The sequence below is a fragment of the Medicago sativa genome, chromosome 3 (assembly GCF_051527215.1).
Source record: "Medicago sativa cultivar Bolivia chromosome 3, Bolivia_mono, whole genome shotgun sequence".
NCBI lineage: Eukaryota > Viridiplantae > Streptophyta > Magnoliopsida > Fabales > Fabaceae > Medicago > Medicago sativa.
In genome coordinates this window covers 82,207,751-82,235,684 of record NC_140751.1, presented here as the reverse complement: position 1 = coordinate 82,235,684, position 27,934 = coordinate 82,207,751, and the positions used below count along the sequence as shown (strand labels likewise).

At 34.0% G+C, this 27,934-nt stretch overlaps 4 protein-coding genes across 16 annotated transcripts; all 4 read right to left on the bottom strand.

The window, feature by feature from the left end:
• Nucleotides 1–2,302: 2,302 nt before the first annotated feature.
• On the bottom strand, nt 2,303–11,971 carry LOC146940934 (Zincin-like metalloproteases family protein). 2 transcript variants are annotated; one of them, XM_085754716.1, is made up of 20 exons: nt 11,769–11,971; nt 11,523–11,644; nt 10,872–11,035; nt 10,506–10,596; nt 10,107–10,286; nt 8,841–8,921; nt 8,233–8,313; nt 7,642–7,734; nt 6,991–7,071; nt 6,755–6,917; nt 6,323–6,443; nt 6,155–6,227; nt 5,631–5,738; nt 4,779–4,876; nt 4,626–4,671; nt 4,346–4,442; nt 3,366–3,439; nt 3,180–3,284; nt 2,937–3,017; nt 2,303–2,531 (listed from the first exon to the last, which is right to left on the bottom strand). In XM_085754716.1, the coding sequence occupies exons 1-20, from the start codon at nt 11,929–11,931 to the stop codon at nt 2,421–2,423; spliced, it is 2,133 nt and encodes a 710-aa protein (XP_085610842.1). In that variant the 5' UTR covers nt 11,932–11,971; the 3' UTR covers nt 2,303–2,420. The 2 variants fall into 2 exon arrangements, with proteins under 2 accessions (XP_085610842.1, XP_085610843.1); XM_085754717.1 differs by having other exon boundaries at nt 6,755–6,914.
• Nucleotides 11,972–19,139: 7,168 nt separating this feature from the next.
• Nucleotides 19,140–20,860, bottom strand: LOC146940933 (uncharacterized). Its single transcript, XM_085749915.1, has 2 exons — nt 20,663–20,860; nt 19,140–20,528 (listed from the first exon to the last, which is right to left on the bottom strand). The coding sequence occupies exons 1-2, from the start codon at nt 20,858–20,860 to the stop codon at nt 19,140–19,142; spliced, it is 1,587 nt and encodes a 528-aa protein (XP_085606041.1).
• Nucleotides 20,861–20,994: 134 nt separating this feature from the next.
• Nucleotides 20,995–26,523, bottom strand: LOC146940932 (uncharacterized). 12 transcript variants are annotated; one of them, XR_015032200.1, is made up of 10 exons: nt 25,896–26,523; nt 25,639–25,798; nt 25,436–25,481; nt 25,226–25,328; nt 25,071–25,126; nt 24,397–24,493; nt 22,777–22,895; nt 21,909–22,004; nt 21,712–21,816; nt 20,995–21,419 (listed from the first exon to the last, which is right to left on the bottom strand). XR_015032200.1 is itself a non-coding variant. In XM_085754715.1 (6 exons), exons 2-6 carry the CDS (start codon nt 25,692–25,694, stop codon nt 21,204–21,206), a joined length of 477 nt encoding a protein of 158 aa, XP_085610841.1. In that variant the 5' UTR covers nt 25,695–25,798; nt 25,896–26,523; the 3' UTR covers nt 20,995–21,203. The 12 variants fall into 12 exon arrangements, 1 of the variants encoding a protein (XP_085610841.1); XR_015032202.1 differs by having other exon boundaries at nt 21,712–21,830; nt 22,777–22,881; XR_015032199.1 differs by having other exon boundaries at nt 22,777–22,881.
• Nucleotides 26,524–27,230: 707 nt separating this feature from the next.
• On the bottom strand, nt 27,231–27,652 carry LOC146940931 (uncharacterized). Its single transcript, XM_085754714.1, has one exon. The coding sequence runs from the start codon at nt 27,594–27,596 to the stop codon at nt 27,423–27,425; it is 174 nt and encodes a 57-aa protein (XP_085610840.1). The 5' UTR covers nt 27,597–27,652; the 3' UTR covers nt 27,231–27,422.
• Nucleotides 27,653–27,934: the final 282 nt, after the last annotated feature.

Below are 27,934 nucleotides of genomic sequence, written 5' to 3'. Positions count from 1 at the left end.
TATGTTGACTAGAAATCCTATAAAATAAAATAAAGGAAAGTATAATATTTGTTAAAGAATCAAATATAATTATTATTTCTTAAAAATTGTGTAATTAACTTTTTAAAAGTTTTCATTCAAAAAATTTTTGACAAAAATATTATTTCTTTTGATTCTTTAACATATACCAACATGACCAAAAAAAAAATATAGTTTAAATTTTAAAAGTATCATAGGTAATATAAAATCACAAATAATTGCCAAAAAAACAAATTGGAAAATAGAGGGAAAATGGGAAGAAGCACATGCAATGCAGACATAATATACGGACTGGATTAATAATTAAAAAAGAGAGGGGGTAGAATATTATTTTCATTTTTATAATTTATAATAAAAGAAGACATTGGAAATGTTTAGTGCACCAACATAAAGCAGACACGGTTTTGTTATCTTCGTGGTTGTTGTTTGTTGACCTGGGAAATTTGTGTTTTAAATCTCAGGATTTAATCATTCTTCTTCGAGAAGAAGTCAAGTCAGTGCATTGTGTGATTTTCGACCAATTCTAAATCAGTAGAAAAATGTACTCCCATCATTTCATTTCAAGTGCTATTTTTTCCTAAATTATTTATCACTTTTATTATTTTTTTATCATTAATATACTTTATTTAGTGTATTTCAATCATCTAACAAGTTTATTAACTATAATTAATGAATATGTTTTATTAAATGAAACATATTTGATTATTAAAACCAATAATCACGTATAATTTAAAAGGGTTAAATATGTTTTTGGTCCCTATAAATATGTCAACTTTTCGTTTTAGTCCCTCTAAAATTTTCCTTCAACTTTGTGTCCCTATAAAATTTTCAATCTTCATTTTTTGTCCCTCTTTTAAAGTAAACTCATATGTAGAATTCATATTTTTTAATAAAATTTTCCAGAAAAATTCTAAATATTATAAGATTCACTCCCAAAAAAATTTAGAATTTTTTAACAAAACATGAATTAATTTGTATTTAAAAATTCATATTTAATTTGTGTTTTGTTAAAAAATTGTAAATTTTTTAAGAATTTTTTTTGGAATATTTTAAATATTTCTGCACAATTTCATTAAAAAATACAAAAATTAAATTAAAAATAGGGACCAAAAGTAGTGATTGAAAAGTTTATGGGGACTAAGAGTTGAAGGAAAATTTTAGAGGGACTAAAACAAAAAATTGACATATTTATAGGGACCAAAAACATATTTAACCCAATTTAAAATGAGCATCTAATTTAAGACCATAGAGTAATTGAAATGAATTTTAGCAGACAAGTAGACAATAGTATTTGACCACAAAAAATGTCACAGTTTTTTTTGTTTTGTTATGATTCTCTTTTAAGTTAATAATTTGGTTATTTCAACAATGGAAAATCAAGAGACAAGTCAATCAATTGGCTCATTGTTTAGCAGGGTATCAATATCTTTTACTAATCATCATATTTAGACTTGAAAAATCACATACACATGTCTTTTACTAATCATCGAAATCACATACGCATGAAATTGATTGTTCGATTGTAATTTAATTTTTAAATGAAACATTTCTTAATCAAACCATACTTACCTCACCACCAAACTCCAAATTATCATGGTAACTTAAAAGAAAAAAACACATAAAACTACTTGAACACATAAGATTTTAATGGAAGATTTCAACACATAAGATTTTAATGCAAGATTTTATACTTCAATTTAATCTTATAACAAACTTTATCACACATTCTTGAATATGTGTATGCGAGATTTAGCAAGATATAAGAGTTTTTGAAAAATTTATGAGCAAGGACAACTTTGTTATTATAATTAAACTTAAATAGATTTAAGTTTTGGGATGTTTCCTGAAGGGAAAAAAATCTTAGTTGGTAAATACCTTGAGAATCTTCGTACTCGTCCTCTAACTACTCATTTCCACTCTAACCTCAAACGGAAGAATCTTCCAAACTTCGGAGTTCATTCCTTGGCAATCTATCCATTAGGAAAGGAAATTCTTACCAACCAAAGACGCGTTCGATGGTTTTGGTATGAATAAAACATTTAAAAATATAACTATTAATTCATTATTTAAAGTTTTTAATTTCATTTGAGCATATAGGTTTCCTTAATTATACGTAAGAATTAAGAATTCTTGAAAATTGAGTGATTCTACTCTCCTTCATTCACGCTACTCTGGATTCAAATCAATTGTACTTAAAATAATTCCTCCCCCTCTCTTACTTTTCCTCCAACCAAATACTAGCAAACATTCTGCTTAGCTGATTATGAGATGACAAACAAAGATATTAATTAAATAATATTTTATAATTTATTAACCAAAGTACTCATCTTTACACTGAGCTATTTATTTTTTAATATGAACCCAAGAAATATTGTCAATGGACAAGTACCTATAGAGAAATCTTACAAAGTATACTTGGCTTTGTTTTCAATGTAAGATAGAATCGATGGTTCTCTTCCTAGAAAGTCTGATATCACTTCTATAGAATCCTTCGCTCCTCCTGGGGCCAATACCTGCAAAAGTTTTAACTCAAGCACACGAATAAATACAACATTTCTAACAATTTTTTATATCTGATTCAGAAAACAAATACATTGAAGCATGTGACCATCTAGCAATCTTTGATGATCTCACTGTTACCATTCACTTGTATCCCTTTTTAATTTGTGGACCAATGAATTTTAAGAATGAGATTACCAACATAACCCCCTAATGCAACATGACAAAATACATACTGGATCTTTACTCTTAATACATAAAGAGCACACCCCCAAATTGGGAATGAAAATTATAAAATTTAATTTTTATACATTTTTCATATGAAATTCATCCTGAATTTTTCAGCAATTTTAAAACAACACATACTAATGGCTAATATATTTCTGGAGAAAAATTGAAATGTCATTGTCATTAATTACCTTGTTCCTAAATTGCATACCGCGAAGCTGGTTTGGAACACCATTGCAAAACATAGAAGCACATATATCAGCGGCAAAAACCTGAAACATAATACATCATTTATTCGTCAACTCGTTGATCAGGGAAGACTCTCACAAACAATAGAAAAACTATATATGGATGATTGAAAATTAAAATATGCTTGCAATGAAAATTGATTATCATGAAATAAGACTACTGTATCATATATAGCAATTTAATACCTCACTCCATATACGACTGTAGCAAGCTGCCTCGTAACCAACAACACTAAAAGGAAAACATGAAGCAGGATTGGTTCCTTCTAATACCGGCAACCCTAACATCACCTGGGATACAAAGAACTTCTTCTCACATCCTTCATTGAAAGCACTGAACTTCAAATAAGAAATAATCTTAAATTCATTTACCTTGGAATGAAGATGCTTGAATAACTCACGAATATCTATGTTATCAGCAGAATGAATGATTTGATCAAAAAGGCCTGATATAAAGCAGTTCTTAAGTCAGATGAAAACGAAAAGTAACTATTCACAGCATATAATCATCTTGGTCAACACGTTCTGTTTTCTACCCAAAAGCGATATAAATTCCAGCTGAATCTTAGAATCAATTGAAAAGATCAGAAGGAATTATAGAATTGTGATGATCAAAACTAGTGTTGATAACAACATTTTGCATTTTTCAAGAAAAAAATACCATGTCAATTACTTATCTAAACTACAGCCTGATGGTTTTACTTTTATACTAAGACACGAGAGGATATGCATACATTCATGTATACCTATACAATATACAGTAACTGACTGAGGGTCTGTTTGGTTTATATTTTGGTAGAATTGACTTTTAAAGGATTAATATAGAAAAGATAACTTGTTTGGGAATTTTAAGAGTGGATATAGAAGAATTTGCTTTATTTAAATTATAATTATAAATTAGTTATAAGGCAAAAATATAGGTACGTTTCATATAAATTTTATGGCTCCACACCAAGAAATTCTATCTATTGAAAAAAGCAGCAAATCTTCACTTATCATGAAATCAGTTCTACTCATCACACAGTTAACTTTGAGAATCCAAAAATATTAAACAGGGCTGCAACGGTACAAAATAATTTTTGCCCTGCAAACTTGACATTGCATCACTAAACAAACAGTTTCTAAATCAAATACCAACTATTCCTTGCTGCACTGGACCATACCATTATACAAGACTATAACCACCACTAAAACAGAAAATACAATTTATTGTGTAATAAACTACCCACTGCAGAAAAAAAAATCTACATAAACATTAGCATAGGTAAAAGCATAAGAACAAACTAGTTATTAAGAAGTTCGGTTGTTATAATGAAGGGAAATAAAAAATAAAAAAAAATAAAAAAACATACAGTATAGAATCTCTTGCTTTAATTTAAGTGCAGAAGAAGAATTTCTCCATCTTTTAATTGATTTGCATAGGTCGTCCTTTAAGGGCTTTGTGATATCCTGCAACCCACAAACTTAACAAATTAAAGCCTCAAATAAGCATTAAGTGGATGTTTTCAGATTGAGGTATACTCAAAAAACAATGACCATTGAAAAGAAAAGTGAAAGTTCAACATAAGAAAAGTGAAAGTTCAACATGTATGATTCAGAAAGATAAGGAGAAAACGTTAGAAAAAAACTCACCTGATGAAATCCAGAAATCAACTTCAGAGAAAAGCTTTCATAACAGCTACAATTCATACAAAAACAAATGAAGTAGGAATTTGTGTTCAATAAAAAAAGTATAAATGTTTAACCTAAATCAGAATAGTAAAGAATATGACTAAAATATTTTACCAGTTTTGTAGCAGTTGAGCAGGTATTTCCACAAAGTCAGGATCAACACGAAATCCAGAAAATCTAGCAAATGAAGCACGGTTGCAAATGTGTTGAACCTAACAGTTTATTTTTAAAAAAGACTTCAGAATATAATAAACAGTGTAACAATGAGCAAACAAAACTAAATAAACTATGCATTACAATATCTTACACTTTCTGCAGAAAGATACAACTCAATTTATATTCGTTTTCAAACTATTGATGTACGAATCTTATTAAAATTTAAAAACTGAGGTGGAGCAAAAGCTAATCATAAAAATCAAGACAAAAGCAATGTCCCTATTAACGAAATTATGCCGTACAAGGTGATTGGAGGAGAAAAAAATTCGTGGAAATACAAGCAAACGCATCTACCAAGAAATGTTACAAATCTTGAATGTCAAAAAACTTCTTTTACACGCAGACGTAGACCGTTTACTTGAAGTGCCTTTTACTAGCAAGATCCATATACAGATACCATTGCCATGGGAAGTGCATGTAATACTTGCTAGTTGATACTTTCGTGAGGAAACCTAATTTTGATCTTTTCCGTCCTACACCTTCCACCATCTTAGTTTTGACAAAAGAATACAAAAAGGAAAAATAGATGTTAACTTTCAGAAAAGGATCTCAATTATACAAATCATACATTTTATTCCACTTTATACCAAACTCAAATAAGGAAGTGATAAAAATTATAATGCAAATCATGAGAATGAATATACAACCCTGATCAGTAAGGCATGCGTTACAAAGCAAACATAGATCAGTAAAGCATGCGTTACAAAGCAAACATAGATCAGTAAAGCATGCGTAACAAAGCAAACATACCACATGGCCAAACTCGCGGAAAAGACTGACCACTTCAGAAAAACGCAATAATCCAGGACTGCATTCAGAATCCTTTTGACACTGAGATATTAGTAATGCAACTGGTATCTGCGTAAACGTTGAAAAGGGACAAAAATTAATAAATCGAAAGAGTCGTATATGTAAGATTTAAGAAGGTAAAATTTTGTGGTAGTGTGTGAGTTATTTCTCTCGAGTTAAAGGTGTGTTGCAGGACAAATGCATGAACTTTCAAGGACATGTAACACCCTTGTATATTTTGAGAGGTTGATGGTTACAGCCTCTCTCTCTTTGGTGTTCATTGCCAAACATAGATCTTTTCTGTTTTTAAGTAGGTGTCTCTATCTTATATAAACAGAAAAGATTGGACAGCTATTGCCCAATTATACCTGGATATTAGTCATCATAGTGATAAGCTATCTTATCTAGTATCTATAAAATTCTTTCAAAAAAAAAAATTCTACTATCTATACAATGAAATTTGATTTTATTCACTTAAAAACAACCTGTCGGGCCCCACTGATTGTTAATGCACTGTTCTGGAGAGGCACAACACAACTGTGACCATATTTTCCTTCCCTGTAAAAGTCAATAAGATGAAGCATGAACCTAATTTCAACTTTCACAGCAAACAAAAATTAATGAATAAATTTCAAATGATTAAAAAGCTCAACCTTGAGAACAAATCAAGGTAGCAATAACCCAAAAGTTCGCTTGAACTTAAGTCAAATACTGCAAATACACGAACATCACAATGCCAAACTTCAGCTCCTGCAATTTCCTCAAACCTTAAACCTACCCAGAAAGTAACAAGAATTACGATGAATGTGTATTTTCAGTATTAAAACAAACTGAAAACTTAGAAAAGGAATTCTCGATTAAAAAAAAATTTGGTGCAGGAATAATTAATTACGCAAGCAGTTAATCTCGCCAATAAATGCTTACTCGTGAACTACTTTATGAACACTGGAAAGTGAACTGGTTAATTATTCCTAAACTGGAAATAGTTTACCATGAATCACTTTCCGGTTCCTTTTCAATATTAACAGTATCTGATGGTCAAGACAATAAAATATAACTACAAACAAATTGTCAGATAAAATTACCAAAAAGATCTTGGACAATTTTGAAGATTCCAGATAGAACTAAACTAATTGGTAAGTATTGCTTGATCTCGCCGAAGTCCAGATCATAACTCTGTTCTTCGACCCGTTTTACATAATACAGCAGGTCTTCGATTCCAAATGGAAACTCCCCTTCCTCTTTCTTCTGATATCACAATGAATTTATAATAAGAGATTTATAAATTAAATCAAACAACATACACCAAAAATGTGCAAACCTTCAAATCTTTCAAGACATCAAGTTCTTTTGTAGCCATGTCAGTTACACGTACGGATATGTCATTCAGAAACTCGAACACCTGGAGAAAAAAAAACAGAATAAGATATTAGATTCGGGAAAAAAGTGTAGGAAAAAACATTAAGCAGTCAACTAAATTAATCTGTTAACACTTACTTTATGGAAAAGCAACAAGACAGCTTATCCATTTCTCGTTCCAATATATATTTAACAGGAAAAGGAAAAAAAAAAACAATAATTGTACTTGGTTTAATAATTAGTGGTTACTGGTGATGTTTCACATCCTTCAACTTTATCGGTTGGCGTTGCAAACAAGAATGGGCTAAACTTGCCGAAACGACATATGTGGCTTATAATGCTTTAAGTTAGAAGAAAAAAGATGAGCAAAGAGTGAGGTAAAAACAAGTGTGTGCTTGGATAGGCTTGATGGCATGATACATTTTAGAGTTTACTTTCTTCTTTATACAGAAAAATTTATAAGTAAAAACAAAAAAAAATAGAAGTTCAGATGGAATCCTCTTCTATAACTAGGCAAACCCAAAAGAGAAGCAATTCATGATACATCTAACTAAACTCCTAGTCTCTGATGGAAAAAAATATATTATTGCATCACTACAAAAAAATTACAAACCTTTGTCGGTGTTTTTGCCATTCTAACATCAACAGCATACTCAGCATAGCACGAATAGCCAAGTAAACGAGCATATTTATGACGCTGTTGCGCCTGAATTGTGCCAATAAAATATCAACGTAAATAAACTTATATCACTTTGGCATTAAAGTGTAAACATATCCAGAACCAACACATATAAAACTAAATGAAAGATGCCCAAATGGCCCTCCATAAATAATTCAAATTTTATGCTATAAACTAACCTACAAGTAAAGCTCGTAATAAACTAATAATCATACATACACATTCAAAACTGAAAATACATTCAAATCCAATATATTCAAATGCCTTATAAGTTGTTTCCGTTAATGAAAATGTAGAGCAACAAAATTAAATTCAGACAATTTTCTTTTTCCAAAACTCTAACTACAAATTTAAGTACAATAAGAATAGATTGCTAGCTTGTTCAAAAAAAGAATAGATTGCTAGCAAGTCCTGTTACAAAGTCCAGTTAAAACATAACTTGTATATTTATATCACAAAAGCACGTCAGAAATATTTGATGATAAATAACTGAAATTCTTAAAGAAAAATGTCAATGAAAATTACCAGACTTTCTAAAATAGAAAGATTGGCTTCTCCACAACGATTCCCATATGCCCGTGATACCATCCTTCTCGTAGTTCCAACCTTCATGTGATCAATATAGAATTTTAGACTTTGTCGCTATATTTTCCTTAAATAACACACGAACAAAAATTTACCAAGAAAAGAAGGATGCTTTTCTAAAAAGCATAATACTTGTGTATGCCTATGAAACAAGTGGCATACAAGGTACCAATATGTTATGTATCAATAATAATACCGCAAAGTAAGAACCACAATTAACCATTTAATTTTGAGACCTACACGATAATTAAATAATAAAAGTTCATTGTGGACAATTTACAAAATCTAAAACATTTCATTCTGACAAAAATATGAAGCAGTGCTGCTTAAAAGATTTTTTTGTAATAAAAAAACACAGTGAAGGAAGTCATTCCAGCTTCCTGGTCTACATCTTCCAAGTCAAATCCCCTTGGAAAGAGACTACAACTGGATTTTGGATGATTTCAATTATTGGAGTACCGGTGGTGCAAGAACCAACTTAATCACATTCATGATAATGTCACTATAAATAAATATGAAACTATTAGTTAATACTTCAGCCACCATACCTTGCAAAATTCGAGTACAGCTGTGACGTGATGGCTTCTCAAGGAGATCTTCAATTGTCCATTTTCAGATTTATCTAAACCCTGTAAAGAAGATATATATTCCTAAGTATGTAACAACCAGAAAACAAAAGGGTTAACTGAAGGAAATGCAAAAGCAGTGATTAGGCTACATAAAAAGCCATGCATGAAGGCTTCGAGTCAAACCAGGTATAAATATTACACTTATCCATAGTAATAGTTAAATCAATCTGTGTAAGGACCTGTTTGGATTGGCTCATTTGAGCTTATCTACTGGCATAAGTTTTGTCAAACTGTTTGGAAGAATTTATGAAAACAGCATATGACGTTGTTCATACGTTGTTTTCAACTTATTTTCATGAGTTCTTCAGGATGGCTTATACGGAAACAGATTCACTTTATTTTATCATTTGCTATACAAATAACTTATATGTAAGCACTTATCCTGATAAGCGTTTGTGCTATAAGTTGCAAATAAGCTGTTTATCCAAACAGGGCCTAAGACATGGAGAGGAAACCAGTCTATTTTGCATTAATCATACCCTTAGGTAGTACAATCGGTTAAATAATTTCTTGACCTTAAAATCTACATTGCCTCTATTTATTTTTTCAATTACTTAAAATCCTATTCCTTTGAACTCTTCTTTCCATAGTTGCATAAGTTCATACTCTTGAGGCCTGTATTTGAGATTTTAAATTGGAATGGGAGGATGTGGTTTTTCAATTGAAAAGAGAGGAAAGGTAGTAATCTTCTGGTCAGAATTTAATATAGGGGGAAAAAATAGAGTATACATTTTCCGATTTGATCAGGAAATGGAATAAAGCGGAAGTGACCGGAAGTACCAGGTTATTCGATACAACATCCACTTCCCAGACACGTGAGTGGTATGGCTGTCCATTCCCTTCCTGTTACTTCCACTATTTTGTCCAAAGACAAATACAGTAGAGGATTCTCGTAATGCTTCCACATACCACCTCAAAATTCAAGTTCAATGAGGAAGCAATCATTCCCAGCCCGCCCACAAGAGTTTTATGACTCAATTATGCAATTTATGTCTCGATAAATAATAGATTACAATGGATTTAGAATTAAAATAATATAAACCATAAATTTGAAGTTAATTAATAGCATACAAGTAAAATTTATTAGTTGATTTGGGCCATGATGCAAAAGAGGAAAGCAAATTTTTCAGAAACATGACTACACTTGTCAAGTCGATTGATGGAAGAAGTATATAACAAACAAACCTTGAGAAACTCTGGAGGTAATCCAGCTAACTCTGACTCGTTGAAGGGAAGAAATGCGCTAGCATCGTTGAGATTTTGGATATATATAATGCTTAACTCGTCAATCTGAGCTTTTATACGCAGCAACTCTTCTCTTTTGCTTGCACTGAGGTTCAATCCATTTCGCTCAAAATCTCTCACCTGTCACTGATTAGGAAAGAATCAACATCTGGATTGCATAGTTCTCATGGATAACTAAATTAGCATATGATTATGATGCAACTCCTCAATCATTTCAGCAACACACACACACACACATACAAGCAGTAACAAATTGATTCAGTAAGTTTCCATAAAATTTCCAACAAAAAAAAACCAAAGAAAGAAAAGACTGATGCCAAACAACTATTTACTTCTTACCAGAATTTGAACAAAACTTTTGATTTCAGCATTCATCCAGTCCCCCCTCACTGCAAATGCTTTAACAACAAGATATATGTCTTCACGTTTCCTGATCCGCTTGCATGGAATAACACACTATTTAGTTTCTTAATCCATCAAGTGAAAAGACGTGTGATCTTCAAAAAAACAAATAAACACCACACATTGCGTGCAGCTTAACAACATGGGGAACTTATCCTCACTGTCTTCATTTTGTCAATCCAGCAAACTTAGTAACCAGTCCTATATTATCACTCGGTTTTTAAGACATTTATGTCCCACCGGAAATGGATAAGGACAGAAATCACAAATAGTGTAAGAAACTAAAAATCAATGACAGCGAACCTGCAAATGTCAAGATGGGCATCTATTCTACGCTCTGCTTCTGCACTTGCTTTGCGCTCGTCCTCCCGTGTAGATACCAGCTTTGGTAACAAGCAAGATTCAATCAATGGAAATTGTTGCGCTTGAAGTTCTGCTAGAGGTGATATAACATTTGCATATGTAACCTGCCGTTTTTATCAATACAAGTAACACAACCCGCTTAGGGAAACGGTGCGTGAAAAAAAACGACAGAGAATTAAATACAAACAGCAAGAACATGTTTCAAAATAGAATTTAATTTTCATACACTGTCAGTGTGAAAAGTTTTACACTATCAGCATATCACAAATTCACAACCATCTATATGTAATATGCGTGACTTTAAAAGTAGTTAGGATAAAAGTTAAATGTTTTTAATGATGTGATGAGTATGACTGACGGTGTAAAAACCTGTTAAATTGACGGTGTATATAAATTAAATCCTACAAAATGACTACGCAAAAATAATGACAGGGCTTCTTCTTCCAGTTGAAAAATTTGACCACGAATTGTAAATTTCAGCATTTCAAAAATCATTTTCGCCACAAAAGTGAGCTTGTTATGAAGTCACAACTCAGAAAACAAACAAGAATAACAAAATCAGTGAAGCATAAAAAAGTGAATCGATAATACCTTATCGAGCGGCACGGATGCAACCAAATTATGAACCTCGTTTGACTTAGCAATGATTTGGCTAGCTAATTTAACAATCTCAGATGCAGATAGGTTAACACGAACCTTAGAACCAGCAAGATCTACAAATTTTCACATAGTAATTTCAGTAAAACGAATTCATTTCGTAACAATTCATGCAATAACTACACGAATGCTTAAAAGTGAAAGCTCAAAGAGAATTTAAAAGCTGAAAAGCGTGAGTACCTTTCTTCTTTGCATTTTTCTCCTTCTGGTGTTTAACGGCGGAGATGACGAGGTTAACGGCGATTGCAAGCACCGCGGCGGTTCCGGTGAAGGCGATCATGCCTCTACCTTTGTTGAGTTTTTCCATTTTCTCACGCTTTCCTTCGTTTTCGTTTTCCGTCATTTTCTTTCTCTGCTCTTTTTGTCTTTTCTTTCTATCCCCTGAGGAGCGCGAAGAGGGGTTTTTTGTTTTGGGCGGAAAATGAAATGCGAAGATTGTGACGTAAATTTTGAATTTCCCAAAATTAAGTGTGGAGACACGTTATAATGATTAATGCGTTCGTTTTTTAATATTTTGTACACAAAATAATTAAAAAAATTGTAGAAAAAAATGATTTATTTATCATAGTTTTACTTTTAATTTTATTATAAATGATTTTGCAAATCTTTTCGTGAAAATATAATAAATACTCCACTGTGAGTGATTTCAAAAATAATTATTAAAAAAAGATATTAAAATGACTAAAGATTTATAACGAAGAGATTAATACAATCATATAAATGAACATATAAGAACTTTAAAAATAATAGCTCAATTATTCGCATTTGAAAAGGACACATTTTCTAAAAGCTATTTTAGTCTAGATAAAAGTGATTATGAAACTTTCGAAAAATTTTATAATAAACGTAGGTGATTGATACAAAGGGTGTATGAATGTCGAAAACTTTATTTTTTTTACGGTGGTCGGGGTTTGAACCCCGATCTTGCATATATTATGCATTGTCTATGTCGACTGAGCTAAACTCACAACGACGAATGTCGAAAACTTTATAATATTGAGTTTGATTTCTAAGAGAAAAAAATAAGAGTAAATAATTTATTTAAAACTGCAAAAATTTACAAGTCACTTCAAGTATTCAAAACTAATATTAAATGAAAAAAAATTGTAAAATATAGTTTGGTTCCTTCGCACAAAACTCAAATTTTAACTCTTACCATAAATAATTTGCTATTTAAAAAAAAAAAAACTTAACATAAATAATTTGGGTCATATTAGTGTTTTTGTCAAAAATTTATAGAAAATCATCATGATTAAGATATTTGACACATTGTTGGCTCCACACAATATCTTCACAAACTTTAGATATTTTTAACCAATTGTAAATTAAAGGTCAAAGGTACTATGCTTCTTAACTTTTTAGGTTAGTTTTTTTTTTTTTGAGAGAAACTTTTTAGGTTAGTTGCATCTACCACATTTTATAATTAAGCATTTTTCGTCATAAATTAAGTCTACTCATTGTAATATTCCGTTTAATGAAAACTCTCTGTTTCAACTTCCAATGGTTATTCATCATGTTTGTCAACAATTTTAATAAGAAATAAACAAAAATATTCACTTTGCAGTGTTAAGAGAGATAGTTTGTGGTATTTGTCGCGAATCATTTGCTCGCCAACATATCACGAATGACAATGTTATCTATACATTTTCTCTTTTGTTACAATAATTATCTGATTCAATTCCTAAAATGTAAAAACCGTTAAAATTAAACACTTATCACATTAAGCTGTGTGGCACTCTCCATTGACGTTATTCTGTGTGACTTAATCCATGACAACATCCCTACCCAAAGGAGTTTGGGTATGCTCCATTTAGGGAGCTATCCATTTACTCCATTTATGTGCTTTGATGCATGACACATGTTAAAATTAAACTTAATGGCTGAGATGAAAAGTCAACATTAAAGTTTTTTTAATAATAATAATAAAAAAGAACATTGTTATCCCTCTTCTTCCCTGCGAGCCGCCACCTTTCTCATCGCCGCCGCCGTAATGACGCTGCCTTGCACCGTCCCACATCCTCACGTTGTAGTAGCCTAAATTTATTACCGCCACAAACCAATCAATTCCATTGATTCATTCGATAACCACAAAAATGAAGAAAATGCAGAAGGTGATTTTTGGGACCAATTTATTTCTCATGGATTGTTACCAGAAAGCAAGAAAAAAGATCACAATTGGTTTTATACACATTTTTTTCTCATGGATTGTAATTAAAAGTGCAGGAAGACGAGGGGTCACAAGTTGCAATATCTATTTCTTCAAAAAATGCAGAACGTGGTTTTTGAGATGCAGGGCGGTGCTTGAGAGAGGAGGACGGCGGTGTAGGGCGGCGCTTGAGAGAGGAGGACGGTGGTTTACGGCGGTTCAGTGGATGAGGATGGGGGATCTTGACTTTTGTTGAGAAAGAGAGGAACAGGAACGAATGTGGATGAGGATGGGGGATCTCACAATATAATTCTTTAATCTCAACCATTCAATATTTGTGTGCCACGTGTCAAGCATCAAAACACCTAAATGGATTAAATGGATAGGTCCCTAAATGAAGCATACCTGAACCCTGCCCAAAGATAATGTATAGATTAGAACAATCGATAGTGTAATAAATGGATAATTTAAAATTAACTATTCAATCAAAGATAAAAGTGATAGATTAGAACCCAATTAAAATCGGTGATTTTGGTACATGAAAGAGAAAGATACAAGAAGACATGGTCTTAAAACTTAAGTCATTACTCTACTAGATAGTAACAAAGAAAGAGGCGAGAGACTTCAATTATTTCTTCATACTCCTTAGTGATCATCATTTCCTTATTTATACACAATCACTAACTACATGTTCATTTACCTCGACCAATTACATTTTGCCAAATGTATTTTCTCATCTAAATCATAACACACACTCTGTGTTAGACAAACTAAAATCTTCACTTTTAAAACCATTTCAATTGTTAACCATGACAAGAGATCTTCATACATATAACTAGATCGACGACCCGTGCGCCGCACGGGTCCTACCGATTAAAATAGTCACCAATGAATTATATTGTACTAAAAAATTGTAGTGGAATTTATCAAATGATAAAATATTATTAGATTAGTGATATCATGACGACATTTATATAGTTCGAAAATCGTACTTTTTACAAATTCGTTTTTTTTTTCCTAGCTTTTTTGTGGATTATGAATAGTATTTGTCAAAAATGGTTGATTCAACTTCTATCATTGTTAACGTACCAATTTTGTCTAGACTTTTATTTCCGATCACACGCAACAATTGATTCATTCATTATGTAATACTAATCATAGGTTAGATTGACAACCAGTAACAAAAAAAAAAATCATAGGTTAGATTAACATTAAGTCAGAATAAAAATTTAAAGTACTATTAAAAAGCAATGAGATTTTTTCACGTGATATTGCAAGAAAAATTACTCTTTCGCAACAAATTCTTTTACAGAACATTTTTTTAATATAGAACATTTTTTTAAAGCAAAAAATATGGAACATATCAATGAAATTTTTAAAACAACTTTTATGGAAAAATCTCATCTAAAAATTGATTTTTATTTAAATATTTTTTCTTCTATAAGCTTTACAAAAAAAAAAATCAATTGTTATTGTCATGCAATATATTCCTCTATTGTTTTTTTTGAAAAAGCCAAAAAGGATTATATTAAACTACACTAGACGTTAAAGCACAAGGTGTGCCAAAACGACTATGCACAAAAGAGTTCAACAAACATGTACATGCCACAGAGGCGTAGAAATCACAAAGAAAACAAAAAACAACAAGCTATAAAATTGAGTTTAAGCAGGTTAAAGGACTCCGCCGCCACTCTTGATAGTCAAAATCAAAATTAATGTATTTCGATTTCAACCACCAAAATGACTGAAGCTTCACCCTTTCACCGAGCGCTTGCAAGTTGTCCTCCTTTCCTTTGAAGATTCTATTATTACGTTCTTTCCAAATTATCCAAGCTACTGACAACCAAATAATCTGCATGGACTCAGTAGACTTCTTTGAGAAGCCCCTCAAACCACTAAATTGATGCAAATGAGCAAAGAATTGACAATGAAAAGCTGTTGAAAAGCCAAGCCAATTCGTAACCATACTCCACACTCCACCAAAGAAGCCGCACATAAGATATAAATGATCTCTGTCCTCATTAAAACCGCAATTAGCAATACAACCCTGTTCAGAAACAAGCAGAACCTTCCGTTGGAAGAGTTTATCTCTAGTAGGAATCCGATTTAAGAATAGGCGCCAAGCAAAAATCAACACTTTTAGAGGCACCGCTTTCAGCCACAAAAATCCATAATTACTATTAGGCTGCTGATGACTATCAAGCTCTATGTCTGTTAAAAAATAATAAGCAGAACTAACAGTGTAACAATTAGAATCATGTAACATCCAAATCCATCTATCAACACGGTCAACCTGAAAAGAGAAATTGGTTAGGCGAACAATGCACTCCCCCAATAGCTCATCCTCCCAAGCAAAATGTCTCCGACGCCATTTCCACGCCTCCCCGTTAACCCCCCATCCTCTCGCAAACATGTCAGCCACCAAAGCTAATTTGTTCTCCGCTAACTCATAGAGGCGCGGATAAAGACTACACAACGGTTTCCCCTCCAGCCAAGGGTCGACCCAGAACAAAGTGGATACGCCATCCCCTACCTGACGGTTTATATTATCCAACATCCACCCAGAATCAACCTGACCCACACCATCCCTAACATCTAAAATTGTCTGCCACCACACCGAGCCACCCACTCTATTAGAGCAGCAAAGCCGCCCCCCTCCTCTCCATACCGGGCACAAAGAACCCGATACCATAGGTTATCCCGCTCCTGTAAAATCCTCCACCACCACTTACCTAAAAGAGCAATGTTAAACTCCATCAACCTCCGCACTCCCAAACCTCCATTCTCCTTTCGTAAACAAACAGTTTCCCATTTAATCCAAGTAATTTTCCTAAAATCCTCACAACCCCCCCAAAAAAATGCATTAAATAAAGATTCAAGGATAGAGATTATACCTGAGGGGGCTTTGAAGAAGGAAAGAAAATAGACCGGAATGGAGGACAGGACAGACTTAAGAAGGATCAATCGGCCGCCCATAGACAGGTTACGACTTTTCCAATCAGACAACCTTCTTTTAATACGATCAACAAGAGGATACCAAAAAACCAACTTTCTCGGATCACCACCAATAGGGAGACCCAAATATAAAAATGGAAGTCTGCCATGTTTACAATGTAAAACAGAGGCCGCCTCATGTAACCAAGAATCGGCGACATTAACCCCATATAACATGCTCTTATGGAAGTTGACTTTTAAACTAGAAACAGATTCAAACAACATCAAAACTGATTTTAGAATACGAATATTACCCCAACTTTTAACACCCACCAAAAGAGTGTCGTCCGCAAACTGTAGATGAGAAATGTCAACATTACCATGCGCCCCTACCCTATATGAAGCGAACATATCTTGCTCCACCATCTTATTCATCATAACATGTAACCCTTCTGCGGCAATGAGAAAAAGGAACGGAGATAGAGGGTCACCCTGTCGAAGACCCCTTTCCAAACAAAATTCATCAGTAGGGCTTCCATTCACCAAAACAGACACACGAGGTGTCGATATACATTCCATCATCCATTTTCGCCACAAGCTAGGAAAATTCATACGACGCAATACAGTATCTAAATACTTCCAGTCCACCGAATCAAAAGCCTTTTCAAAGTCCACCTTAAATAATAAAAGATCCTTCTTTCTTTTACGGGCATCATCCACCAGCTCATTTGCTATCAACAACCCATCAAGGATTTGACGGCCAGGCACGAAAGCTGTCTGCGATGTAGAGATCACACTACCAATAACGTTACGTAGCCGATTAGCAAGAACCTTTGCCAAGATCTTATATAAACAATTCACCAAAGAAATTGGACGAAAATCCGACAAACATTGAGGGCTCTCCACCTTTGGAATCAATGCTATGAATGTACTATTAATTCCTTTCGTCAATTTACCATGTTTGTGAAATTCATTGAAAAAACGGATTAAATCATCTTTGAGCAGCCCCCAAAAATCCTTTATAAAACCAAGAGAAATGCCATCAGGGCCTGGACTTTTATAACTATCACAATTCCAAACCGCCTGCTTGATCTCATCCTCTGAAAAGAGCCCTGTCAAGGACCCTCCCTCCTCAATAGACAAAGTTTTAAACATCATATCCTCCACACTTGGTCGCGAATTATTTAACGACTTGTAATGATGTCGAAAATGATTAAAAACAGCACCACGGACATTAGCAACCCCTTCAACTCGAACCCCATCAACATCAATAAATAAAAGAGCATTCGTCCTACGCCTAGCTGCCAAGATACCATGAAAGAATTTGGAATTTGCATCGCCTTCACGGAGCCAGTTAAGCCTTGACTTTTGCCATTGTATGCTTGCATGTAATTTTGATAAAGAAATAACTTCAGAAGACAATAAGTGGACCTCCCCCAACTCTTCATCTAATAAATCTTGCTCCTCCGCTTTAACATCCAAACAAGATAAACGATCCTTTGCAGATTGAATTTTAGCTTGAAGATTTTGTGTATGCGTCTGATGCCACATTTTTAATGAGCCTTTAATTAACTTTAGTTTTTCCTTGAGAACGTAGCCGCCCCAACCATTTACATTGAAAGTACGCCATTTCTCCAAAACAAACTCCTTGTAACCAGGTAAATCAGACCAACATTTCAACATACGATTCGGTCTTGGTCCCCAATTAGCTTCATCAATAGACAATAAGATAGGGCAATGGTCAGAAACAGAGCGAGAGAGGGCCACCTGAAAACAATTAGGCCAAGAATTGATCCACTCTTCTGATAAAAGGAAACGATCCAGACGACTCATAGATAAACCATCCCCCCTATACCATGTGAAATTTCTCCCACCCAACGGCAAATCAACCAACATGGTAAAATCAATGAAATTATTAAAAGCTGAAAAATTCTCAGAAACACCGCCAATAACTCGACTCTTCCTTTCGGACTCAGAACGAATGGCATTAAAATCACCGGACACACACCAGGCGCGACCCTCATCATTATGTATCAATGCCGCCACCCTCTCCCAAAGATGCTCTCGGCCCACATTATCACAAGGTGCATACACATTAGCTATTGCAAAATCAACACCGCTCTTTAAAAAACGTCCTTTAATGATCAAAACATTTTCAAAGCTCATAGACATAAATACATCAACCTCTTTAGAGTTCCAAAGAGTGAGAATACCACCTGCTGCCCCCAAAGATGGACGATAAGAAAAACCATATGATTCACCTCCCCACAACGAACGGCACACAAAATCATCTACAACCTGTAACTTAGTCTCCTGAATACAAAAAACAAAAGGATTCTTCTCCCTCACTAACCTCGGGACCTCCCTCCGTTTCTCCCACCCTCCTAAACCTCTCACGTTGAAAGACAACAACTTCATTGAGACCCCCTAACTCCCACACCCTCACAGCCCCACTCCCTCACAATCCTCCCTCAAACTCCCTCCTTCCCCAACTTCGGCCCCTTGGCCCCATCCACCATCATAACTTTTTTAACTCCCTCATCCTTACCCCTAGCAAGCACATCAAACTTATTTGCGCAATCAACATCTACCTTAACCCCCATAACCTTCCCCACAACAGCAACATCCGCTACTACCTCTTTGGACTTCCCATGTAAAGCCAACCAATTCGTATACTCGGTCGAAGACCCTGAAGATTTAGAACCATGCGATAATGAGACACCACACTTGGACTCTGAAGAGGAACGTACCACTTTAGATGCCGACTTCTTCCGATTTAACTTTTTTATAGCACGAATCAACCTGTACCTGTCCTTCAATGGAAGCCTAGCAATGCGTTTCAGATTCAACAAAGATGTGACACTCTTAGAACCATGCGGCTTAGGAAGTTTGTGTCTTTCAGTAGAAGTCTTGTTCGGAGCCTCATCCTTTTTAGATGAAGAAGACACCGCCTTTTCCCCTAAAATTATCCCTTTCTTCTTACAAACATTATAGCTCCAAGGACCTTGGTTCATTATTTCATTCCACCCTGGTGGAGGAGTATGGTCACCACCATCATCTTTTCTGACACCCCCACTGGCAGCTGCGTAAGCTTCCTCCAATCGAAGCACAGCTTCTTTTAAATTGTTCTCCTTGTTTCCAGGAACATGTTTACTTCCTTTGGACCATTCTTCCTGCAATTGATCCACTAAAGTATCCACCAAAGGCTCATTATCATTTATACCTGCAGGTTCAGAACATTTAGAAACATTGTCTGCCTCATACTCCACTAGACAAGCATCTTCCGCTAAACCAAACTCAAGGTCTTCGACCAAACGGATAGAAAATTTTGTTCCATCTATGGAAAAATCCTCCACCCCATTTATTACCTTGAAAGAGGAAGTAGTAATAAATAAACGAGCATAATCCAACCTGACTTTGTTCACAGAGCACTCATCAACCTTTAAAAGTCTCCCAATAAAAGTAGCAATTAAAGCAAAGAAACTAATATTCCAAGCATGCAGCGGTATACCGTAACACCTCACCCAAGCACCACGTTCATACAACAATTTAGAGTCCTTTGACCAAACCCGACAATCATATAAATATTCATTAAAAAATTCAGATGCTGTGTTAAAAAGAGACATAATATTCTGTTCATTCTCGGCTTGCAAAAAAATCTTATCACCACCTAAAGGAAACACTTGAAAAACCTCCAACCCAATATCAATAAGGATTTGCTGAAGTGTCGGTACCGTTACCCCATTACGAATCCGTGCCGTTAAACCTTTACTTGCCCAAGCAACATCTTCCGGAGCAGCACTATAGTTCCTACCTTTATCAACCACCGACACCTCCCTATCATCCCCATTATCCGATCCCTTTTATTCACAGCGTCTTCCGCGTTCCTTTTAACAACAATCCCCTTTTTCGACACAATCGGAACATCCACCCCACCTACCTTCACCTTACCCGACACCCACTCCTTAACTCTCTCTTTTTTTTTCTCCCTCACCTCTTCCAACTTAACAGCCTCCGCCTTCACAATTTCTAGTTGTGCCTTTCTACTTAACGCCTTCGACTTCTCCCCTCCTTCTCCCTCTCTCTTAGTTTTATCTCCTTCGACATCATGAGCCTTCACACCTTCGTCCTCACCCCCCTCCTTGTTAACAGTCTTATCAAACATATCAAATTTTGCAACATTCGCATGCATACGGAAATCTCCGAAGAACACATTATTCAGAGCTCTAGATAATTTTTCAACATTTCTGACATTAGCAAAACGTGCAAAACCATATGACTTACCACGGGCATTGAGATAACGAGAAATATGAACGTCTGAGAGAATACAATATAGAACATAGCGCATAAAAGCTCAAACTCCGACTCTTATATAGTCTCATTACAATCAACAAAATAAAATGGCACCATTAGACACCCTATTACAGTAATACATGACCCAAGAGCAACTTATATTACACATTAATTTATTAAAAGTGCTTCAGAAGTAACATTATACCAAATTAACATTATACTTATTTTAGAATTGGACAAATTTATAATAGTAACCAATTCAGATTTCCATTCCAAACCAAGACAGCTTCTGCAAGACATCTTCCACAAAACCAATTAAATATATATCTTACCAAATTGCCAAAAACATCAGAGGTTGTCAAATCCTTAACACTTGTTTGGTAAAACTTTGTGGGAAGAAAGAGAGTAGAAGCACCATTTGGAATGCTGGAACAGTCAGAAGAACTTGCATACTCGTGCTGCAAAAGCCATAAAAATGGAATAGACACATATTATAAACTTATAAAATGTTACTTACAATAGCAATGTCAAATTTCATGTGAAAAGTTCTCAATTTCATCAAGTCATTAGGAACAACCTTGCTTACAACCCCACCAGCATTATTGTAACACATTAAAGATTAACAATTCTATGGTAGATTAAAACAAATAGATATGGCAGCCATGTCCGATATTTGTTTATGCTATTTTTACATACCAAATTAGTTACTAATCAAATTTGTCAAAAAAGAGAAAGGAGAATCTGCCTTACGTGTTCAAACTCCGCTCCTGAGCTGCATCCAATGAGATAAAAGAATAATCATTTTGCTTTTGATCAACTTAACTTTCTCGGAGAAGAATACCATTTGTTAGGTACCTAATGGCAACGAACTGAATCGAATCAATGAACAATGATAACAACACAATTGAGAATTAGAGAATGATAATATTAGGATAAAAATACTACACCTCATATGCTTTTCTTTACTGCATTTTGTAAGCATCAACGGAAAACAAAAATTCAAGAATGTATACCATCGCGAGTTATATTGTCACCGTGAGCCACTGCAAACATAATAGAAAAAAAAAATTATGAACAACTTATTGACCATCTCAATTTGCATGGGTATACTAAAAAACTCACCAATGAATTCATGTTATACAGTAATAGTTTCTCAACCAATATTCTTTCCATTTCAAACTTAATTTTTTTATAGAGACAAACTTCAAATTTAATGACTTTAATTCTATATAAATATTATCAATACACTACAAACAGAAAAAAAAAATCAGCGTAAATTTCAAACTTATCGGTGCAACAATAGTTTCTTGATCCTTGGCAAATATGATAAAGTTATCCAAATCAGACATCTTACGTATTGGAATGGAAAGTAATGCATCATATAAGTTTGTCTAGTACTGGAAAAGTTGACTAACTCATTCAAATAAGCAAGTTTTAATATGCAGGTTACTTTGGAAACAAACACTGAACAAACAAAGTTGTGATTAAAGAACCTGCAAACAAAAATCTGACACAAATATGTGGCAGATTAAAAGTGAAGTAGCTTGTTCACCATCTACTCACACATTACACCAGCACAAAAAAATAATTCCTATGGACCTTTTACCATCAGAACCAAAACATATTAATTAGCATTGTAACATTAACAGAGCAGCCATGGCAGTCTATGCAGGGAATATACAACAACACATATAAATGGTAGATTAAAACAAATAGATATGGCAGCCATGTCCGATATTTGTTTATGCTATTTTCACATACCAAATTAGTTACTAATCAAATTTGTCAAAAAAGAGAAAGGAGAATCTGCCTTACGTGTTCAAACTCCGCTCCTGAGCTGCATCCAATGAGATAAAAGAATAATCATTTTGTTTTTGATCAACTTAACTTTCTCGGAGAAGAATACTATTTGTTAGGTACCTAATGGAAACGAACTGAATTGAATCAATGAACAATGATAACAACACAATTGAGAATTAGAGAATGATAATATTAGGACAAAAATGAAGTTGAAGTAAATGTCACTAGAAGGGGGGTTGAATAGTGACCCTTTAAAATTTATCGTGCTTTGGAAAGAAATGATTAATAGAACAATAAATATGTAAGCAAAGCAGAAAGTAAAGAGTAGAGTTTAAGAGAGATCACACAGAAAAGTTATCCTGGTTCCCCCAATATGGGTTAGTCCAGTCCCCACAGCTTTGTGAGATTATCCACTAGTTGTCAGGAGTTTCTTCCTCCTTTTTGCAATGTGCAAAACAATATGTATTCTCTAAGCCTCACCAGGCTTACACTCAAGCTCGAGCTTTTACAGAGGCTGAGCTTGTTCAACTATGTATTCTCTTAGCCTCACCAGGCTTACACAACTGATATTATTAGCTTCAGTAAGCTTACACTATCACTCAAGATTTTACAGTCAAGAGGATATACAATCAAAATAAGATTTGATGTTTGGATCTAGTTACAACTTTCAAGCTACTAAGAGAATGAGAGACTGTAATTTGTAATACTCTTAAAAAGATGATCCGAAAATATGATTTGGTACTGTAAGAGTATTTTCTGATATTGAGATTGCTTGATGAATTTGCTTGTTTGTAGGCTTGAGATTGTATTTCAAATTCATGCTTTCTTTGTTGAGAGAAAGCTTCTATATATAGCCAGCCTTCATCCTTCAATATCTGCAGCTGTTCATTCTTGTGTAAAGACCCTTGCTGTTGATGGGAATTGCAAAATTGCCATTGTCCCATACTTTTGTACGTTGAGCTTGAGCTTGTCAGCCTCGACCTCAACTTTTAACACTAAGAGCTTGAGCTTGTCTTTGGACCAGGAGCGTGTGTGAACAGTGAAAAGTACATGAACAGTAACAAGATTTTTTCTTTTTACAGCTGTTTCATGCTTGTTCTCCAAGATGCATTGTTGTTAATGTCCTTGCATTTCTTAGTCTCTAAGACATCATTATTTAATTATTTTAGCACACTTGGTCACCAAGTCTTGTTTCTTTAAGATATTTTGCTTGCTTGCTCATCAAGATTCAACTCTAGGGCTTTGTCATCATCTTTATCTTTACCAAATGATTAGCACATGATTGGAAGATAATTTTCCCTTGTATTAGCGCATGGCTTTCCTTTGTGATTTTGCTTTATTAACCTTTCTTGATCAATAATGAATTACCAACTCTAATGCTTATGAGAGCTTGAGCTTGTTCACAATGTTCACTTGAGCTTGAGCATAATCATCAATATTCATTTGAGTTTGAGCATAATCATCCATGGTCTTAACAATGTGTGAGAGTTGGACTTTCCTATCCTTAATAAAATTCACTCAAGAGCACACATTAAATAACCAAATAAAATTATAATCTTAATTTTAATACAAGAGTTTGTTTATCATTTAAAAACATTTTCAAAGGGATTTTTGCTTCAACAAAAAATACTACACCTCATATGCTTTTCTTTACAGCATTTTGTAAGCATCAACGGAAAACAAAAATTCAAGAATGTATACCATCGCGAGTTATATTGTTCACCGTGAGCCACTGCAAACATAATAGAAAAAAAAATTATGAACAACTAATTGACCATCTCAATTTGCATGGGTCTACTAAAAAACTCACCAATGAATTCAAGTTATACAGTAATAGTTTCTCAACCAATATTCTTTCCATTTCAAACTTAATTTTTTTTTAGAGACAAACTTCAAATTTAAAATGATCTCTTGAGATAGAAAGATACATGCAAGCATAAGACACTAATCGATAACCGAATGAAAGCATTGTTGAGAGCACATAACTAATCTAATATAGGTTCAAAAAGTGGCTTAAAAAAAATCATACAAAAGGAGAGTTCCAAATCATTGTTGGATACTAATTTTCGTTCAAACCACCATTGGTTGGCAATATGGCTACAAAAGCAAAGTAGCACCAAGCAGCCCCAATCTCAAAATAATCACACTCATTCTCAAGCACCAAGTCAATTTCAAAATCATCACACTCATGCTTAAACACCAAGTTAATCCTATCTAGTTGTTATTACCACTGTTGAAAACAATAATAAAAATTCAAAACATAAAAAATGGGGCGCAAATCACAGGGCACTATATAAGTAAGGACTCACCTTAAATCTATATGAAATCAAAGTTATAGGATATGAATGCACGGATAAGCGACAACCTGAAAAACCAGAAGAAAATGGGACATAATTCAGTCAAATGGCATGATATGACTTGACTGCACAAAATAGTGAATACATGGAAGATAAAAATGTTATACTTGAGAGTGAGGTTTGGAATTTGATACAAATGATTGATGTATTCAGCTGCTCCAATACACTCAAACCTGTCAAAATCACATCCAATGAAGCTCCTATGCTATGCTTTACCCTCATTTCAACCAATATAAATTTCAAGATTTGAGAAGAAAAAAATATGCAATTTAGCCACAACTCAAATAGTTTCAAAAGCATCCCATATAACATCATACCAAGAAATTCTTCTTCCGTTTCTTCATATTCTTCAACCTCAGAGTCCTAATTTAAACAAACCCACAAGATTAAGAACTGTTAAATATTAATAAACATAGTCAGCAAGAGAACATGTTAATCACAGAACCTTGTAGACAAAAGGAGATATAAGTCTACGAAAACACTAAAAACTGATATACATGAAGAAACAGTAAAGATTAACCTCATCGTAATCTTGAGAGTCATCATCGTCACTATCCACATCCTCGCCGTCTTCATCCTCTACTTCATCTCCATTAGTGAAGTGAAGCAGTTTTGAATTGAATCACCACATTACTTCCCTTGTTTCAGGAGTTGCTCAATCAATCGAGCCAGTGCCATCACTAAAATTCACCCAATAAATAAATTAAAGTCATGGTTTGTTAAAAAAACAGATTCAACTGATTGACTGTGTGTATTAGTAATGAATGTAAATATTACCTGTGAAAAAATTGAACCATGTCGGCGGAACATTCACTGCTGCAATCATCATCCTTCTTCTCTGATGTCCGCCGACCATCATCAACTGTTTTCTATACTGTCCGCCGTCGTCGACGAATTTCGTAAATTTGAAATATTTTCTGTTTTTTTCATATGGGTTTTGATTGTACTTTAATCAGCGGCGATGGTTTTAGCGAAGAAAACAACACCGACAACATTAATTTATCTCCATCGGAGTTGACGGATCCAGCGGCGGTGATGAAAGAAGAGCTCATTGAAACGAAAAACAACAGCCTAACTCCGATGCCGGTCCCGACGATGATGACGGTGGCGGTGGCGAAGATGTCATAAAATGACTGTCATACAAATGAGGAGGGAGGTGGTCGCCGGTGGAAGTGAAAAAGATCAACGAACCAGAAGGAATGGTTGTGTTTCTTCTGTTTTCACAGCATTTTTTATTTCAAAAAAATAGGAGGAGATGGGAAGAGAAAGAGAGAGAGAAAGATGAAGACTGAACTATTGGGAGGAGATGATTTTGTATGGTGAAGCGTGTATTCTCTATACTAATTGGGAGGAGAGGATATCTCAAACCTGATTGGTCAATTGTGTGGTGGAATACTTGAGCAGTGTGCACCTAAATTTTTATTTTGAATTTCAAACAGCCAAACACTTTGGAGCCAAATTTTTTTAGGATTATCTCACTTAGCATTTAATGCTGCGATCTTGGAGCCAAATTTCTAGGGTTAAGTTGTTGCAACCTAATAAGCATTTAGAGTAAGGGATGGAGTTGATGTAGGTGTACAAGTTTTCGTCATTTATGTAGGTAATGCAACTTTGTTCTGATATGTTCTCTTTAGTACAAATTTTAATCTTCAAAGAATAAGCATGCTTGGTTTGTTGTTAGGAGGGAAAATGAATCGAGGAACTATGGCGTTACAAAATTGGAAAAGGTATGTTAATTCAAGGAATGAACACAAACTACCGTATGTAGTATGTACCATGCATTACGAAACACCCAAGGAAAATAAAGAAAACCCACAATCAACAACAGATAAAACAATTAATTAGCATGACAAATTAATTATCATCTCCCGGTGTTTTTAACAAAATCAATAATAAAACTAGCTGCAATCTTCTTGTCTGAATTATTTATTATATATTCTCTCTGGTCACTATTATAAATAAAAATTTACGATTAATGATGTATACGATTTTTATTATAAACCGTATAAATCATCTAACGAATGAATGAATATAAAATATTGATTTTTGCTTATAATGATCAAATTGTGTATATCAAGTATATAAACCAATAACAGGAAAGGCATGACCACATAAGAAGATTGTAAACTGCAATTAATAAATTCTGGAAACAAAACAAAGAAAATATGAACATAGAACTTTATTTGCTTCAACAAGTCCTTTTACTTGACAAAACATTAAGTCCTCAATTACATTGTGTCAAATGTTAATTCCAAAGAGCCAAGTAGACCTTCATAAATAAGAAATACAATCACAGTATTTTCATCATTTTTGAGTTTTCTTGCGTAGTTCTTTCATCCATTTGAGGCTCAACACACTCTTCCCAATTTTGCTCACCTTTGATTCATCCTTGTTTTTTTTCTTGTTTTTCTCCGATACTGGATCAAAAGGGTCTGGATTGTTGTCCCATTGATCTGCCCATGACAAGCCAGAATCCATATTTTCGTTGTGTTATTTTGGATCAGAGAAAATTTTAAATGACACTAACTGCATGAAATATTTCATATACGTAATTTACTTATTATAACTAGCTAGTTTATAGGATGAGGTGATCTTTTTCTTTCGTATGAATCAACGCATATTTTTGGAAAAAGGTTATTCTGTATTGTCCTATTAGGGGTGTGTATACCATAATTCCATCTAAATTAATCCCAATGCTACTTTGATTAGTTCATGTCCTAAAATTTTGGTCGTTATGATTAGTTAATTTCCAACTGTACACTCTATTTCTGCTCATCTAATCTCTTATTCTCAACTTCTAATAAAATATTATTTGA